This window comes from Mytilus edulis, chromosome 5 (assembly GCF_963676685.1).
Source record: "Mytilus edulis chromosome 5, xbMytEdul2.2, whole genome shotgun sequence".
NCBI classification, from domain to species: Eukaryota; Metazoa; Mollusca; class Bivalvia; order Mytilida; family Mytilidae; genus Mytilus; species Mytilus edulis.
The window spans coordinates 65,247,679-65,268,091 of NC_092348.1; the positions used below are offsets into that span (position 1 = coordinate 65,247,679).

The window sequence follows — 20,413 nt, forward strand, 5'->3', positions numbered from 1 at the left end:
ACTCAATATAAGACAATACCACATAGTCAGCGTTAAATAAATCGGTCACTAGTGCACCAAATGATAGTCAAATGATGGATAAAAAAGGGAGAGGAGTGTGGTATTAAAAGCTCATTTGACCCTACGACAAACGCATGTGCCTGTCCCAAGTAAGGAAAGTGATCGGTGGTCATAATTATGATGTTTATATTTCTTTATTGAAAAGCACGTTACGTCCATATGGGCCAAGGGTTTAAAACATTATACATGATACATATAAACAATGAAAATAAACAATGCAGACAGAGGATCTTCATATTAATATGTTTTGATATAATTCTCAATGTTTTTGTTTTGCTATTTTGATAATTTTGGCTTCTGTTTAACCATGGGTACATATTTTGTATTCTTAACTTTTCTTCTTTTATCAGTGTTCTGTTGTATTGTGTCTTACAAGTGGATCTAATCGTGACATTAGCATATGCAATGCAAACCATAAAAAAACCTCCTATTACATGAAAGGTAAGACAATTGCCCATGACTATATTTTTTACAACAGATACAAAATAAAGATTTAAGCATCTAGGATGTCTGAATTATTACATGATTGTTGAGAGAATGTTGGTTGTTGAGCGTCCAGTAATCAATATCTCAAAAATATTCTTAAAATAGTTAATAAATAAATCATATTTGTAACCGTTATGCACTAGTCATTTTAATGTTGCTGACAAAAGCGTTTTCAAGAAAAGTGACAAGCTGATAAATACAGACTTTTTTATTACAAAAATGGATTATATTCGACAATTTACAATATTTTTCAAAAGACAAATGCATGACATCCTTTGGATCGCAATTAATTGTTTTCTGACCCTCCATTAGAAATCAAATTTAAAATTACAAATTTTAAAGCTAAATGTTTTGGAGTCTAGTGTGACGTCCATTTCCATTGAATTAGTACACGTTTGTAAGGGCCAGCGGAAGTCCGTATCCAGGTGCGGGATTATTTTTTTTTAGCTGTGTTGAAGTCCCATTGGTCTGATTTCTGCCCTTTTGTCGGGTTGATGTCTCTTTGGCACATTCGCTATTTCCATTCTCAATTTAAATACAAAATGTATATAGTAGCATTATCTGCTACTAGTTTCATTTACGGATCAAAATATACAATATGGGCGATCATCTATATTGACTAAAAATGCCATAGGTAAGCGAATTAAATTTCATTCTACAAATTTGGCACAGGCACTTGTTTCTGTCAATGTGGGGTGTACTATCCATACCAGTACAAAAAAAACACAAGGTAGCCATATCCAACTATCTCCGTCATCACGTGACTTTTACACTTAAGTTGTATATCATTAATGGCCGATTGATTATCAACGAAAGTGAACGGGGGTACATAGATAAAACGGTCATAACTTTTTTGTTATAATGTATATTTTCCCTCCCAACCCCGCGTTTTACAGTTAATAAATAACGGAAATTTTGAATGTGTAAGGACTTAACTTCCGGTAAACTTAGGAAGTTAATAAAACTGTGCAATCCCATTGGTTTAATTCATCTGGTTACCTGTTTATTTATACTAGTTACAAGTAACCAGAAAAATGTGACCAATGGGATTACACAGTTATATTAACTTCCTAAGTTAACCGGAAGTTAAGTCCTTACAAATTCAATGGTCTGGAAAAAGGTCAATAATTCTCATCTCAAGTGTGTTATTCTGTTTGAGGGGTATTCTCAAGGTACGTGAAAGTTGTTTCATTGTAAAGATAAATCAATTACCGACAGACTGGTGTACTTTTATTTGTGAAAAAATCAAGGGAAATTAAAAAAAATATTGGTTGAAGCGAACACATTGAAAATTTCCGTTAGCTACCTTGTGGTTTTTTTTGTACTGGTATGGATAGTACACCCCACATTGACAGAAACAAGTGCCTGTGAAATTTGGTGTGACATTTAAATTTAGCTTAAACAAATTATAAAAACAAAATCCTATAATGCATGAACTCAAATGTAACATGAGTTCGAAGAAATGAACTCCATGCGTCATGCTATTAATAGGAACAGAGCCGATGTTTCCGGTTGAAACAAACTGACGTTGCCGACTATACCACAGTAATGAACAATTAGTATGCATAGCCTTGCGTGGTAATTTTGAAAATATGCTTTTGAGTTGAAAAGAGCATTAATACTATTTTAAAAACGGTTTACCTTATTTGTAACGTGACATGCTTAGTCAAATTCATTAGCAACTGTTCAATAAAACTATGCATAAAGTGAGCGGGTTCAGTAAAATATTAATATTCTTAGACTAGATTCGAAAATGTTCACAAGAACCCTGGCTCACGAAAATGTAATGTACATCATTCCTAGTAGTTTAATAAGATAAGTGTTCAAATCAGGCTTCCTAGTACTTAGTTTTGTCCAGAATTGTTTTACATAAAATGCATATAATCGGTAGATTTATTTGACGGTGAGGACGAATCATTCAAACTCATGCTATCATCACGGTCATATTGTGACATGTCACTGTAGGGTGCAATATCAATAACATTTGACGGGTGATCGTCGACATCGAACACGTTATCATGGTTCTGATTTCTGCTGTATGAAACCGAGGCTGCTGCACTAGATTTTGCGCGGGAATAATCAACGCCTTCCATCTGACTCATGCAAATTTCAAACTGCTTTTGTGCTTGTAATCTGGTTGGTATGATTTGTTTGCTTGACTTGGAATTTTCAGCATACTTTTTCTCCTGTTGGAAATTACAGCAACATCGACAAAGTATGCAAATAATTATTCCAATACCTAAAAATATTCCGAATCCAACTGACATCCCGACAATCATGTCCGAGTTGATACCAGATGAGCTCTAAAATAAGGAAATGTGGAACACTGTTATTATCATTCATGCTTTAATATCAGTTCATTTAAGGGTAAAACATACTAGCCAGTTAACTTAATTTGCGATCATCAAATCACCAATTGATGCTGCCGGTGCTTAAAATACAATACAGTTATCTCCTAATTGATTGAAAAAACGCGAATATCATGCGGTAAAGATTTAAAAACCAATCAAGGTCCAAAACTGCGAACAAAACCCTACTCGAAAATAGTGCGATATACGGTATTTAGAACTCACCGTGTATACTGCTGGTGTGGATGTAACAAGATCTGAAAATAAAAAAACAATATAAACTATATATTTAATACTTGAAATCTCAATGAAAAACAGCGAATTAAAATATGAAATATCCAGAGAAGAGCAATATGAGGGGCCTTATGAGTCATTTTCGTTCTTCGTGATCGGCGCATTTTCGCTATCGTGATCCGTTTTTCTACAGATTTTTTTTTAATATATTTTCGTGATCCGTGATCATGGACATTTATTTTCTTTGAATCGTGATTGACAAAAAAATCAACAAATCGTGATGAGACCCCCCCCCCAAAAAAAAAAAACCCAGGCCCCTCCAATATTGTAATACAGCAAATCTATAACCTAACCTAACGTTATAAATAGTTAAATTTAATTATTCAATTATAAGAAAACAAATTTAAGTTAGCACAAGTGTAGTAAACTTCAGAGGTGTAATGTAAATTATATAAGTTTACGTTTTATTAAAGGCCTTTCGCTATTTGTCTAAGTCTGTGATCAATTTACGCTAGTCCACAAGGTGTGAAATAGGCTTTCTCCTTCTCAGCACACTCCCTCCCGCCTTTGCTAATAGTGATATAATCTTGATTTTTTTTTCATTTGTATATAAGAAAAATATAATTTTTGTCTAAGGTGTTTCAATATATCGGATTTATCTTTATAAGTAACATAACCATTAACATATTTATTAAATATCAAATAATTAAAGTTTTATTCCTTCAAGTTTTGAATAATAATATAGAAAAAAGAAACGTAAACAATTGATAAATAAACAAACAAGCAAACACACATTCATACATACATACAAACAAAATTGAACCGACTACCATGTATTAAAATTACATGTAAGCAATGGTAAGGTAACAATTTATTTGTCTAGACTACGCATGCTCTTTTCATGATGGTAAAAGCTGTATATTTCAGCCATATACAAAACATATTAAGTCTAATACTGATCGTAGTAAGAAAAATGTGCGCTTGTATGGATCTTTAAACAATTTGCAATTTTTTCCACTGATGTTGTCAGAATCTTTGAACTGAGAATTGCCTTTTTCTACAAGTCCATTAAATGCCATGTACATATAAATATGACTGATTGGCGAAGATTTAATCTTGTGCGCATCACTTTAAAACTGGTGCGCACGACTTTTAAACTGGTGCGCACGACTTTCAAACACGTGAACAGACATTATGTAACTGCGCACGACGTACAAAAACTGGAGTGCACGATTTTAAAAATGGTACGCATGACTTTAAAAATGATGCGCACGACTTTAAAATTCGACTTTAAAATTCGTGCGCTAGTCTTTTTGACAAAATTTAGACAAAAGTCTTTAAGAACATGCGCATGAGTTTCAAAGTCGTACGCAAGAGTATTTGAAAGTAGTGCGCAACAGTTAAAAAGTCGTTCACAGCAGTTTAAAAGTCGTGTGCACCATTTTCAAAGTCAGGTGCATCAGTTTTAAAGTCGTGCACACTAGTTTGAAAGTCCAGCGTACGATTTTTCAAACTAGTGCGCACCAGATGAACGAAAATCTTATATGAACATGGCACTTAAAGAAGCTCCATACATTTTCTTAAAAAAAATATCCAAATACTTTATGGTGTAGTATGCGATCAGGATTATACTTGGGATTATACTGTTACTAAACTATTGGTTGGAATAAGGATTCAGGTTATGGATTCTATTTAATTATATATTTAGTAAAACTGTTGATACCTTGCACTACAGGATCTGGTATATATACTGTACACATAGAAACAAATATTTATAATATCTGTTAAATCACATATTTTTAATACCAGTTCTATAATACGTTTATAAGCTTACTAAACATCTTATTAACTCTTGTAAAATTAAAGAACCTATATGGTTTTTGTTCATTGCTGAAGGCCGTACGGTGACCTATATGGTAATACCATGTAAGTATCCAGAAAAAATCAAAAACGAAACGCTCGATTTTCGGAATGTTTGGTTCTCAATGGTTTTTTTTTATTTGAGCATCACTTGTTAGTTTTTTGTAGGCAAAACGCGTAATATCTTTTGTACAAAATTGAAAGCCTGGTGTCTTTTGCGAGTCTTTTCTTATAGTCAATAGTACCGGTGAGCTCAGCAAGTAATGCAATATTGTCAGTGAGGCCGAGTTCAAAAATGTGAAGCACACTTCTTGATTTCATATAAGGAACATTCGAATCAAGAACGTTGGAAAACTTATGGACGATTACATGGAAAATTGGTTACACGTCATCAGTGGTGGATCCAAAATGGGGTTGCTGGTGTTGGACCCCCCTTTTTTAGGACGAAAAATGTATTTGAATGGGGACATGAGGTTGGAACCCCCTTTTTATCCTGAGTTGGGAACCCCCTTTTTAAAATGGCTTGATCCGCCCTTTCGTCCTTATTCTGACAGCCCATTATTCGGACAGCTAATTAGTACGACGGCTAATTGTTGGATTCACGGTGTTTTATCGGAAAATTGATTGAGAAAAAAAATTCAAAACGTTTACACAGCATTAAAACCTTAAAACCTTATGGAACTTATGGGCAGACAATAAAAAATATCAAAGAAAAATACAATCAGATTTTTTCTATAAACTCATCATATATACCACGATTATAATTCTGTATGCCAGACGCACGTTTCATCTAAGGATTCATCACTGCCGCTCGAATAAAAACGTTAAATTAGCTAAATATATTGGTAAAATGACGACGAACGTTGATTTTTTCCAATAGGAATTGCAACAGAGCGGTCAATTTTGTATTGTTTATTTGAAGGGTTTTTAAAGCAGGAAAAATCTTGATCATTGTCAAAAAGTTGATGTATAGCGTGCATAAAGTTTTACAGAAGAAAACCCTGCTATGATCATGATTATGTTGCATTTTGGGACAATTGATGCAATAGACTTACGAGTTCTGTCCCCTGGCTTGATACCTTGTACGACAAGATTTGAGACATATTCATCAGTCTATTGATGCAAGAACCAGACTATGGTATGCCCATTATACCTCACTATATTTGCATAAGAGTTTCAGGACTTTTGTCTGACTAAAGTTAGGCTTCTGCCAGTAATTATAATGTTTTATGATGTTTATATTACAGATATTGTACACATTACCGCTCTATGACATGGTAGTATATCAATTATTGCATATCGATTAAAATATAATTCAATCCACTCCCATATAACTTGATATACAACGAACTTCAAGAAATTGTCTTCAATCGATGGTATCTTTTGTAGTGTGACATTTTTTGTTCTTTTTAAATGTGACTTTTTTTATAATCAATATGTTTTGAACTAAAATAGCGAAGTATTTGCGTCCAAATTAATCTATGAGACAGAAAATTGACAAACATTAAATTGAATTCTCTAATCTAACAGAGATGGGTCATTAGTTGTATAAGCCGTGTAACAATTATAACAATGATTATTTACCTTGCTAAAAACATTGCAATATAGTTAGATATTAGATTAAAAACTGGAAATTTTATGAAAAATGCCATAAATTCTAAATTTGTCGATTGACATGTTGGGGTTTAAAATATTATTACTATATTATTACTCTTAAATTTGATCCGATACTAGAGATGAAGATTTTGTGTTTATTAAAGTTCCATTTCCCGTTGAGAGAAAAATCTTGCACTGATTTTATTGTCAGAATCAATAAGTGTTCCTGATACGGTTTGGTGTATCCAAGCACAGTACTACAGCAATATGTCAACCGGAGGCCTGTTACGTCAATTATATTACATTACAATGGAATTTATTGGATAAAATTATGTTCTTTTTCCGGAGCAATAGGTGGTGTAATGTCATAAAAGAAAATGACAACTTAAGTTGGAAAGTGAAACTACTAACATTGTAGCAAACGGCATGACAAAAATGTGGTTTTATGAGTATAAGCAAAATGAATTATTTTCTTTGTAGTTCAGTTTAAAGAATTATTTTTTAGTTCAAGTATAGTTGTTATTATTCATATTCAGGCCTTATTACACCATAGCTCCTACTTGATTGTTATATACATGAAAACATTAGAATGGTAAGGTGTACTTGATCAATCAACAGGGGTTTCAGAAAACATTAGAATGGTAAGGTGTACTTGATCAATCAACAGGGGTTACAGAAAACATTAGAACGGTAAGGTGTACTTGATCAATCAACAGGGGTTACAGAAAACATTAGAATGGTAAGGTGTACTTGATCAATCAACAGGGGTTACAGAAAACATTAGAATGGTAAGGTGTACTTGATCAATCAACAGGGGTTACAGAAAACATTAGAATGGTAAGGTGTACTTGATCAATCAACAGGGGTTACAGAAAACATTAGAATGGTAAGGTGTACTTGATCAATCAACAGGGGTTACAGAAAACATTAGAATGGTAAGGTGTACTTGATCAATCAACAGGGGTTTCGCTGATTGGTTGTTTTTTCGAATCTTACTACTTTGCCATTGTTTGCTATATCTAAACATATTAAAAAAAAAGTTGAAGACCGTTCTTTTACCTATACTAAGTTATTATTTACTTTTTTTTTTCACTTTTTTTTTTTTTTTACAGCTGATGACCTTGAGAGGTCAATCTGGTGTCAAAGCCGAGAAAGGAATCAGACATTTTGCATGAGGGAGATATATATATAAATTATATTCCAATAAAATAACTGTGTGGAAAACGAATTTCATTTCCTTATAAACTGTAACTTTTATAACAATCTGCGACTGCAACATTTCTCACAAATAGACAATTTATGTATACTATCAAATGAAGAACAGTTTAAATATTTACTATGTCAACATCCGAGAAAAACTGCTAAATATCTATTGCAAGCTTTCAGTAAAAGAAAAAACTTTTTATATGAAAATTTTCGATAACATTTTATTTATTTTTGTTCGTCGTACCATTGAAATTTATGTTTAAAGTGACTTATAGACCCAAAGGGTCGGGTGTTCTAATTATTGTTTTTATATCTCACTGTATTATATAATATTTTGTGAAAAACACATGTCACTATAATAAATAATTTACTTACTTACTTACTTATATTCCTAAATCTTAAATGATTTTCAAAATTTTGTAACATAAAATTTCAATAATGCAAATTGAATACCCGTGTTTGCAAGCCAGTAGGCCGATAAAATATGCATACGTTGCATTGTCGACAAGCATAACGATTTTATATTACCATGTAATTCCAAGCCCTACTCGATAATTTAACACATGACCATAATTAGACATAGTACGTACCTTCATAAGAACAAGCAAAATGATGCTTGTATGAACAGTCACATGTTCTAAAGGAATAATCTGTATAAACATCTAACCTAACGCAATGCCTTGTATCAGTAAAGTATGGTTCGTTGTCATACCATTTTGTCCATGAAGCTTGAACTCCATTGCTCCATGTAAAGTTGTTTATGCTTTCGGTAAATTGTAAACCAATGTATACATCGGCAGGTGCGGTGTATCTATAATATGATATCTGATAAAAGTCTTAGAATACGTAATGGTTTTTTTATTATAATTGTTTTGTTTGTAGTGGAGTGAGTGGTTTTTTTTTTGTTTTTTTTTGTTTTCGTTTTTGTTTACTTTTGTTTGATTTTTGTTTTCCTTTTTTCATTGTTTCTTTCGAATAAATGTTATGTTGTAATAAAGATCGATTGCCTTGTAATTCTTCGCTTGCTTACTTTTTGCTACCTTCAACACAGAGTGTAGTATAGTACAAGACCGTTTCTAGCAGAGGTATTTAGTTTTCAATTATTTCATCTTACTTTCAAGCCATTTAGAATGAAATTCAAAACAGTGTGGCTGTGGCCATTGATTGACACATTAAAGTCATCCATTGACTGGGACAATTTAGGTGAACGTTTGTATGTAACGACCACTGATCACTATGTACTTTTTAAAGACACTTAAACTATGGGGTCACCAAAGGTTTCGCAAATAAAATATTCATTCAAAGGTTCTCAACACCTTAATAAAGTAATTCGAAAAACTAATCAGAAATAACACGATGTTTTGATTTATATCAATTATATAAATCAAAACATAAAGGTTATTCCTGATTAATTTTTTTAATTATTTTATAATTAAACGCGTTACGAAACATTTGGTGACCCCACAGTTTAAATGTCTATCGTAGGTACGTCGTGAACAGTGGTCGTTACATACAAAGGTTCACCTAAATTGTCCCAGTCAATGGATGAATTTAATGTGTCAATCAATGGCCACAGCAACACTGTTTTGAATTTCATTCTATTGACAATTCCGGTTTTTACGTTTGCAGTCAGGTTTTTCTTTCTTTAGGCAAACATACTATACACTTTTATATATTAATATTTTACCTGTTTCCACCTGTTATAACATATTTAAGCTTTTCCCATTTTTCCTGTGAATCAACAACAGCTAACACTTTCCCGTTTTCTTTACATATTGTATCTGCTTCCTCCCAAGTGTACCCATTGGAGTTGTCCTTATGGTGGGTCACCTCCCAACTGATAACACAGTCTGGCATATTAAAAACATAAAATTATGTCAATACTATCAAAATAACACACAAAAAAAAAATTAAAAAAATGTACTTTTTGACAGCCAAGGTTCCTAAAGATGATGTTCAACAAACCTATGGGGAGGCCGAGCTAAGTTTGCTGTTAATTTAAAACTCAAGTTGAGCAAAATGTCATTTATTCAAAATTTATAATTAATTGAATTGAGAATGACATGTTAACAATATCAATAGTAGCAAATAAATGACAATGACATTAAAAAGCAAAGGTGGGGTTAAGAAAATGCCCCTGGCAACTAGTATATCATACAATACAGTAACAAATAGTAAAATACTACACTATAAACACAATAAAAACAATCTCGTGAAGCATCACACATCCCGTATCTTAAGATGATAAAATAATAACTGTAAAAAATAATGATTAAAACTGTCATTAAGATTGGGTGGAATATGGGTGGGTTTTTGCAAAAAGTTACAAAATATTTTCCAAGTTTCAAATAAATGATGTTTCTTCTTTCAGAGAAATTAGCTGCATGACTGCATGTCCAAGTTCATGCAATAATCTGATCTTAATTGTCCCTCCCAAAAACTGGCTAATCCATTTCCTTATTTGACCATAGCACACCTTGGCCTAAGGCGGGAGATAAAGTTTCTACACTCATGATGTGGGAGAGATCCATTTGCGCCAAAAATGCGTCCTTTTGCGCCACAACTTTTTTTCCCCAATGCTAGGTTTGCGCCACCTGTTTTAAAATTACATGGTATTATTTGCGCCAAAAATACTGCCCTAGACCCCAGATGGCTAATCCCCAGATAAAATTACTACACAGTAGATATTACTTAATCCTGAATGATTATCAGAACTTGCAGACAAAAATGTTTTTATTTTCAATAAATTTATTTATTATGACAGTGGTGGTTTATCGATCAGAGCCATTATTTGGACAGTCATATTGCCAAAATAGTAAATAGTATTTCTATGCAATCTATTGCAGGATAATGTATAATCAAGTTTATACTTTGAATTTCTTTAATTAAAAATGCAGAAATTGGGTTCAAAAATTATTTAATTCATTATAGATCATTATAAAACAAAATTATCTCTAAACTGGATTTGTCACAGTGACTTTGTGTCAATGGCCTGTTTGTCGCATTGACTTTGTGTCGATTGACGTTTTTGACGTTTTTGTCACAGTGACATTGTGTCAATTGACAATTTTGTCTCTGTCACTTTGTTTTAATTTTTCTTGTCCTATGAAATTATGTACTACATTTGACATTTTAACCAGGTGAAATCTATTTAGCAATGGTGCATTCTGAACATTTAGATTTTAAACGACTTGACTTTGTGGAACCAAATAATACGGAATTTTAATGGTTCGCAAGAAAAATAGTAAGAGCTTTGGAAATTCTTTCTTATATTCGGGAGTTTGTATAACCAAATACTACGTTTTTTTTTATATAATGTATTCTCCTTTAGCATGCATTGCACCTTTCAGTCTCTTGGTCTTCGTTTTCACATGTCGAGCTAATGTTTACAATTTCGAAACAAGTAATGCCGATTTCAACTCTATTTATTTTGTCATGAAATAGAAGCTACTTAATAACATTAGTTTCAAATTAAATAGATTGTTCTGTAATGTTGTTATTTTTGAAATATTGCAGTATTTGTTCCTTGTGGGCTGAAGAGTAAAGAATGTATGGGTTTCCATAGGAACAGGTCATATGGCCTTGTTAAACAAAAGGTCAGACGACCTTCTTTAAGGCGGTATTAATATATGTTGACAATTTGACAGCAGGGTCTTGTGGACCAATGATTTTGTAATCAACAAGTTTCAACTTTTCGATTCATGATTCACATAGAAGATGGTTAGGATTCACGTCATAGTTGGTCACGATTCACGTTACAGATGATCAGTATTCACGTTATAGTTGATTAAGCTTCTGTATTTGTCTAAACATTTGTTATACAACTGACATGTTTTGACATTTCAAAAAAATTCGCAAAGTACATTTACAAATCAAATGCAATCTAAACGAATTATGCAAATGCAGGTGAACATATATGATAGCATGCTCTTCAAAAGAAATTTATCGAGATGAAGAGAGGATTTGAAAATTGATTTTCCGTATTGTTTGTAATATGAATTAGATAGCAATTCACTAAATTCTCATTAAAATTGGAATTCAAACAAAATTAATTCAAAAGGATGAATTAAATGAGTGTTCTAAGCATCCTATTTTAGCATATATTTGATTAGTCCATCCTGTATTCAATCATTCGCTTCGATTTGCAGGTTTGCTGTAAGCTACTAATTTTAATGGAAAAGTGTGTCCGTTCAAAGTCATGAATATGTAATTTGTTTTGGGATATATTCGATTTTATTGATGAGTTCAGTGTTCCCCGCTGTTTAAAAAAAACCATGTATTTCGTATTCAGTTCTGGGTAACCTTTTGGTGGTGAATGGAGTACAGGTTGCAAGTTATTTTTATCTTTCATCTTTCACAATCTACTTGAAATAAACTAAGTTAATCGTTGATTTTACTATCGCAAAATAAGTTTTCGGTTCAAATTTTTTTTTCTTCAGACAATTAGATCTATGATTATGAAGTTTCCATTGAATCAATTCTAATGTTATTGTAACTTGTGTCAAATCACTTTTGCTACTTTTGTACACAAGATATGTTTAAACTAGACTCAGTTTCCATACACACATATCTGTGGTTTTATTTGATTACTAGTATATAATATGGCAATGTTGCTGTTTTGTGTGAATAAAATGAATAGTAACTGTTACTAATTCTAATGTGGCGTTCTTTGTCTGGTTTAAGGCAACATAATTCATCTCCTCAAATCAGACCAGAAATTTTAAAAATAGTGAACAGTGTGGTATACACCTGGAATACTTTTTCATCGGTTAGTGTATACCATGACCATGTGCATTACAGATTACATTTGTTAGCATAGTACCTGGCATATTCGATTGGACTGGGTAATGTATTATCTTAATTAAATAGGCTATCCTAGAGACTGGCATACTTTTTTTTATATCAGTTAGTGTAGACCATTTGCATTACTGATTACAATAACTATATAGCATAGAACCTTGCATATTTAATTGTACCGGCTCGTGTAATGCCTGGATTACTTAGGTTACTTACACCAGTTAGTGATAACCTAGAATACTCGATTACATCGGTTAGTGTAGAGCCGTGTATACTCGATAACATCGGTTAGTGTAGAGCCGTGTATACTCGATTACATCGGTTAGTGTAAAGCCTTGCAAAATTGATAACATCGGTTAGTGAAGAGTCTGGCATAATCTATTACATTGGTTAGTGTAAAGGTCTGGCATACTCGATAACATCGGCTAGTGTAATGCCTAAAGTACTCGATTTCATTTGTTACCTTAATGCACCGAACAAAATGAATTCAAAGGTTAAATTCATATCTGTAAATAGATTAATAATGTTTTGAAAACCTTCGATAACATGGTACTAAAATGGATTTTATCATGGTACATATATTTCTGCATGATGAAAATATTTTTTGTATGACATAACAAATTGATAACATTTTCTTTTTAAAGTAAAATAATGTGTATGAGTTCCTTGTTTTATGGTCTGTATAATAATAATTTAGAATGTTTAACGTTTTTTATTTTTATTATTTTCAAAATTTATGCAATTATTGAATTTATTTTCTCTTCATCTTTTCATATGTCAGTGCAGCAACACAAGAAGATAATAAAACTTGTACTTGATGTGTTAGGTATGAGATAGATTTCAACAGAAATGTCAATAGTTACTAGAAATCTAATTAAAATACTTATATTAGTCCCAGCTTTAACCACAAAAAAACTGATAGCTGACAACATACAACTTTACATGAGGTAATACCGTATACTATTATTTGATTTAAATTATTAAAAGATTCAATGTATCATTTTGATTAATTATTTAGAAGCAATCGAACATCTAGTTTTGAAATGTACCATTGGTTGTTCTGTAGTGCACTTTTCAAGTTAGAATGTCAAATACAATATTCTGTTTATATAACAGATGAAAAGGTCTGTCAATAGTTCTTGTATATAGCTGAATTCAAAATTTCGTAATGGAATTAGTCGTAATAAAAGAATTTACTCGGGTATGAAATCAAATATAAAGTTATATTTGTTTTTGAATTAAACATTTAATTAAGCTTTCACCACTGCATCAAGTGTGTTGCGATATTCCTCAACTCAAGACAGTTTAATTTTAAAATTCAAAACTCGAGGCTTGCCGAACATTTTGAATTAAACTGTTGAGATTGGAAAAATATTGTAACACTGAATCTGTTTCTCTAGAAAACGACATCATTATTGAATTTCGACCAATCATTTGTCGAGAACAAAATTTTCTCTAGAGATGAGAAATATTTTTCTCACACCGATCAAGAAATATGAAAATACCATGAAAATTAGAGGGAAAAGTATACATACATAATAAGCATCACAGGAGAGAAAAGAGAAAATCAAAATGATGCTAAATGTTAACGTTATATGATTACAATTAATTGTCGGTGAAACGTCCAGTGTAAAAAAAATATTACATGTATATAAAGGTGGGAACATGTTGCGATATGAAAATGTACTCGACTTTATATCCGACCGATAAGCTTGGTCGGGTAGTTAATTTTCTAGTTAACAAGGTAAAACTCCACAGGAAGCCTACTTCGAATGTCACATGCTTATGGCGGAGAAGCAGCGATGCTATTTTCAATTCTTTGATTTGATAAATTCTTGGATCAAATACACGACCATACGTGAGGCGTCCACGCTACCATAAAACCATGAATGCAATGCATTAACGGAAGAGAACACTAATGAATGCTCAGGCGCAAAGTTATTTATAGTAACTATTATAACCAAAGATCGATCCTGAAACTTCAGTTCTCCTGTTGTTGCTTACATTCTTTGCATTAATAATTTAACTATATTTCTCTCAACACTTTAACAATCCTTTTAACTTTAAAATTGTTTATCGAATTAATATTTTGTTAACATCTTTGATCCTTGATCAATAATACCACATTTCCTTTTTTTTTTTTTTTTTTTTTTAAATATTTATGTTTTTATCGCTTATATTACTATCGGAGATATTCGGAGGTCAACTCGATAGTTATTTAGGGTCGACTTCGATTCTATTTACTCGGTTTACTCGTGTAAGTAGAGTTTAAATCGAACAGGTAGGGTTTCTATAAAACGTCATCAGTTTAAAATTTTGACCCGAGTCGAGTTCTACCTACATCGAGGGCAGGTTCAGTCGAATAGAGGTAAACAAAAAAACAAGAAAAACTGAAGTAAGAAAAAAACTGAAAACAAATATCTTCAAATGTAAGTTACTAGCACTTACACAGGGTAACAAATGGCAAACATAAAAGCTTCAAACCAAAATATGAAAAAAACAGCTCAGTTATTAAATTATAATTCTGGTACCTTTGATAACTATGGATTCAATACAAAATGAACATGTTTTCATCGATTTGGTCCGATTTGATAAACAGTGGCTATTTTGCCGTTGCCGGCAAACTAGAAAATATGTTATTTTGCTGGCTGTGATCAAAATACCTTTTGACAAAAAAGCACACTTATAAAGCAATGTCTACTTTGCTTGTGCCGGCATTATCATGCGTGGATTTGATTTTTTTAAGATGGAGTTTTAATATTTAAAATAAAAAACCGGCGACGGCAAAATAGAAAAATAAGCTTTATTGCCAGCTCGGATTAGAATATCATACCGGTAATTAAAAAAAGACATAGTTCTATAGCAATGTTCATTTTTCCGGTGCTAGAAATATCGTGAATTTAATTTACTATTTTTCCGATTTTTTGTAAAGAGATAGTTGCAATATCTACTTTGAAAAGAACTAAAAAAAAAACCACACGAACTGAAGCTATATTTGCACATATTATCGAGCCAATGCCCTGTAAATTGTTTATTTTAGTCTTTACATAATTTGGATAAATGTTATGCATGGTTATAAATCAAATATGAGAATTTGAGTCAAATCGGTGAACATGAATTTGACAGCTAGTGCCCCTTTAAAAATAGAATTAAAAAAGAATATTTGAAAAATTTGGAGAGAAAATATGTGATTGCAGTTCTTTCTGAGGAATTCGCAATTGTACAGAAAACCGGCCTACGTTTAATTTTCCCAGGAATAGTAGAATTACATTTGTAATTGTATTTTTTTCTTTATTATTACTCTTTATCTTGTTGAATTCTATATTGAGTTGTGAAGACAAGTTAAAAGTCAGATTTCATAATAATAAACAACAGCTATGGATAAAAAATAAAGAATAATACTTACTTCATCAGTATTTAGGATATTCAGTTACGATCAAATATAACTATGCATTTCATTTTTTTTCTCAATTTAAATAATATTCAGTTTGAGATTTAAATACATACCTCCTATTTTCCAAAGTATTCCAGAGAATAGAAATAATATTAAATTGAACATGTTTTCTTTATTTCTCATTTTTCCATTGATAAATCCATCCTATCACCAAAACCGTATATAATCCTTATCTCACAAGCACCGTCAGTTGACATAAGGAAAATGGACCAGATTTCAATATTTGTTGTCACATACGGCGCATGAGTTCTATAGCCTTAAGTGGCATCGATTTTAATATCTGCAGCTTTTAACACTTGAATTTAAAATCAACACATACATTTTCCTGTTGGACCCGACCGTACTACCGGTATAACAATTAGAAACATTAAATCATACATTGATCTGTCGCCATCTGATATTACAAATAAAATTTTAATTGTTCGCCTGAACCAAAATAATTGTATCAATATATTTTAGTTTTCAGTATAAAAGCCAATTTAATAGGGAATAAATATCATTAAAAGGGTGTTTTTCATAAATGACAATTAGTTTGAAATCTGTGTACAGAGCTAAATACTTTAACATTTGATCCTGTATCAAACAGAAACGCATTGTTCCTGATTTTTGTGTTGCAAATTCGATATCGTTGCTGGGTGTCAACTCGTTGAATTCTTCTTATTTCCGAGCAAACGAAAGGAAAATCAATGGGTAGGGGGGGGGGGGGGGGGTTTGAGGATATAAGTAGTATGACGGTGTCAAATATTGAGATAATTTTTCATACTGTTCCAAAATCAATATCAAAAACATTAAAAGTTTTCCTAATATAATTTTGCTAAATAAACAAGAATTAATTTTTTCACATTAAATATCAATTTTATAAAAGTATAAAATATTAATTTTTTAAAAGTATAAAATATTAATTTTTTAAAAGTATAAAATATTTATTTTAAAACAGTATAAAATATTAATTTTATTTTAAGAATTGAATGCTTCTTTTTGTAAATTTATTGGGGTGTAAAAGTATGGAACGCCATAGCTGTCTTCCGTTGTTCATATTTAGGATATGCTGTGATCATTTAATTATTTTCAGCGGTTTTTTCTCGATTATGAGTGCCCTTTTCATTATGTTCAGTAGTATAACAATTATGTTGAGCAATAACATCATAATGATCAGTAGAATAATCATTATATTGTGCAGATCTGGTATTATATTCAGCACTTTAAACAATATATTTAGCAGTTTTGGCTTTATGTTCAGTAGGTAACTTATTCTATTGAGTAGATTTGTCTTTATATTCAGTACTTTTGAAAATATCAGTGGACCGTGAAATTGGGGTCAAAACATTAATTTGGAATTAAAATTAGAAAGATCATATCATAGGGAACAAGTGTACTAAGTTTCAAGTTGATTAGACTTCAACTTCTTAAAAAACTACCTTGACCAAAAACTTTAACCTGAAGCGAACGGACGGACGGACGAACGGAGGCACAGACCAAAAAACATAATGCCCCTCTACTATGGTAGGTGGGGCATAAAAATGCAAGGATGAACTTAAGGATGTTTCATTATTCCTTGTATGTGCCCATCGAAATTGATAAAGAAGCATGCCAGCATTTTTTATCCTTGCATGTTCCTATGTCCCTAGAAACACACTATCCATTCTTTCTGATTTGAAAATGTGCAATATAAATTGATCCTTTTTCTATTATAATCGTTCGTTCTAAGACACCAGGTCCCATGTACTGAATAGAGAAAATCCAAACTAGTCACCAAACTGCCTCAAATAATAGATAAAAGGGGAGGGAGAGGGTTTCAGAAACATTAAACCTGTTAAGAAAGTTTTGAATAAGCATTCAATGACATATTTGTCGCTGGACGTCAGATAAACAATGAATCAATACACAAAAAATGCGCCAATTTGGGTTACGCATGTTTCAACCAATCTCATTATTATAATTAAATCATACTATTGGTAGAGAAATTGACAATTTGTTATTTCTAATTGATAATTTGTTATATCAAATTGATAATCTGTGATATCAAATTGATAATTGGTTCTACCAAATTGATAATCTGTTATATCAAATTGATAATTTGTTATATCAAATTCATAATTTGTTATATCAAATTCATAATTTGTTATATCAAATTCATAATTTGTTATATCAAATTCATAATTTGTTATATCAAATTCATAATCTGTTATATAAAATTCATAATTCGTTATATCAAATTGGAAAAAGTTAATTAGCATGGCACGTAAAGGCTTCCGCAATTTTCTACGTTAGGCACTACATGTCAAGTTTTACAGAACGTAACGTCAAAACAAGTAAAAAAGCATGGTGTGACATTATGACTAGACAAAAGTAGTTGCTGACTGTGTCGTTAATACTTCCGACATGTGATCGAAAATGGGTTCAAAAAAATCCCTGAACAGTAGATTTTAATGTTATATAGTATTTTTTCTGCTATTATAATTTCAAATTTTCCCCCCTCCAAAACTGTATAATATAACTTATCATACTTGTAACAAAAATGTAAAAAAACGGCGTTTTGTGACATTTTGACTAGACAAAAACAAAAAGATCGCGTTTATTTTTTTTTTTCAATATTTTCTCTTAAAACTTCGACACAAAACCGCTGAAAATAATCAATGGATACAAACAGAAATGCATATAAAAAAAGATACAGAGTGAACGTGGTCGACTAATTATACATCCCCACAACAAAGACACTAAGTACAAATCTGAGATTATTCACAAAATTACTGACAGCTAGTTCAGAGCCAATAATAACTACATGTATTTAAAAAAAATATGCATCTAAGACTAAAATATGTTAATATTATCTTTTGTTCGTTTTATTTTTGAATATTTTATAATTTACACTGATTAGTAACCTGTAATATATGCTACTCATCACTATCAAAACAATTCCCAATTGTCCCACATTTGAACTTCCCAATTGCCCCACAAACATGTTCCCGATTGTCCCACAAAATTTCATTACTTTTTACCTGTAATTTCAAAAAGTGGGACAATCGGGAAGACACCATTAAAATGTACAAAATTGTCATAAATATATATTCTGATGATAAGTCAAAGAAAAGTATCTTTACGCGACAAGAAGGACAACTAAACGATAAATGATTTTTGAATGACGTATGATAACTCTAGTAAAATGCTTGCAGACAAAGCGGAAATGATGACGGCAGGAAAATTTTTGCTAATTTACCCAAAATTATTTCGTAACATGCTCCGCTTCGCAGAACCATATCTCCCACATTAAATCCTGGATCCGACCGAATTTCTGGTGTTTCCGTGCTCAGAACCACCCCCATATATGTCATGAGTGGGCTGAAAATTTTATGTATTAATATATAAATGGGGTGGGTCGCATTTATGAATGGGGATGGGTAATATTCCAGCCGCATTTTGAAAATTGAAGTAATCCCCAATCCTTTTCACATGTTGAATTGGTGCTTTTCCCGGAAGGAAAAGCTCTTCACGTATAAAAATAAAGTAATATAGAGCGTCAAAGGAATATACATCACTTTAGTGTTTCAGTATAGGTCAATATTTTCCGATTAACCCCCAAATATCCCCCTCCCCAAGGTCCTGAAATGAACACATAATAAACTTCGCTGGTCATTACCCCTTTGTGATATAAAACAATACTAGAACACACTCGCGAAATCGCGGGCATATACAGCTTGTGAACTGTTGTAGGATGATTTTTTGTAAAAGATATTATGTATGGAGAATTTCATAAAAGGTATCAAAAGCCCTCTCCCTTTTTCCAAAGTCCGATATTTGTTTCCTTTCTGTTAAATTCAATTATTTTCGTGTTTCTGGCCTCAGACCACAATTATTCTTCTCCTTTGCTACAATGCCTCTTTTGGTAAAAGTCAAATCAAATTAAAAATGTGCGCCGTTTCAAACATGAAATAAATGTAACTGCTTATCAATAGACCATTATTAGTCTAATGAAATTTGCTTCTAGGACAATCAATCAGTGCCTTTTCTTTTGGGAGCCTTATTAACATACCAATGGTAGGATATGAATCATGTATAAATGTCTAAGACCGACTTAGGTTAATTTGAGGGGTGGTCGGAGGGGTCCTGATCCCGAAATCCCAGGCTTAAAATCATGAAATCCCGAGATGCAGAATTTAAAGAAATTCATATCCCGAAATCCCGAAATCGAAAAATATATTCCCGGATTCCGTAAGGATCAATCCCCAAAACCCGAGCTTAAAACACCCCATCCCGACGCCCCGAAAAAAGCCCTGCCTCCCTCTAATCTCTACCTTACTTTCATTTTTGCCAAATCACTATTTTCCCTTTCAACCATAAATTTTGATGTCCCATTTATGGGCATTATGTTTTC

General features: G+C 32.0%; 1 protein-coding gene across 2 annotated transcripts; it reads right to left on the reverse strand.

Annotated features, from left to right (window-relative positions):
- Positions 1-741: 741 nt before the first annotated feature.
- LOC139524242 (uncharacterized) lies at positions 742-16,386 on the reverse strand. Of its 2 annotated transcripts, XM_071318912.1 has the most exons (7): positions 16,095-16,386; positions 9,478-9,640; positions 8,381-8,601; positions 4,852-4,878; positions 3,120-3,151; positions 1,912-2,849; positions 742-1,201 (listed from the first exon to the last, which is right to left on the reverse strand). In XM_071318912.1, the coding sequence occupies exons 1-6, from the start codon at positions 16,162-16,164 to the stop codon at positions 2,412-2,414; spliced, it is 951 nt and encodes a 316-aa protein (XP_071175013.1). In that variant the 5' UTR covers positions 16,165-16,386; the 3' UTR covers positions 742-1,201; positions 1,912-2,411. The 2 variants fall into 2 exon arrangements, with proteins under 2 accessions (XP_071175013.1, XP_071175015.1); XM_071318914.1 differs by lacking the exons at positions 742-1,201; positions 4,852-4,878 and having other exon boundaries at positions 2,289-2,849; positions 16,095-16,282.
- Between the last annotated feature and the right edge of the window lie 4,027 nt (positions 16,387-20,413).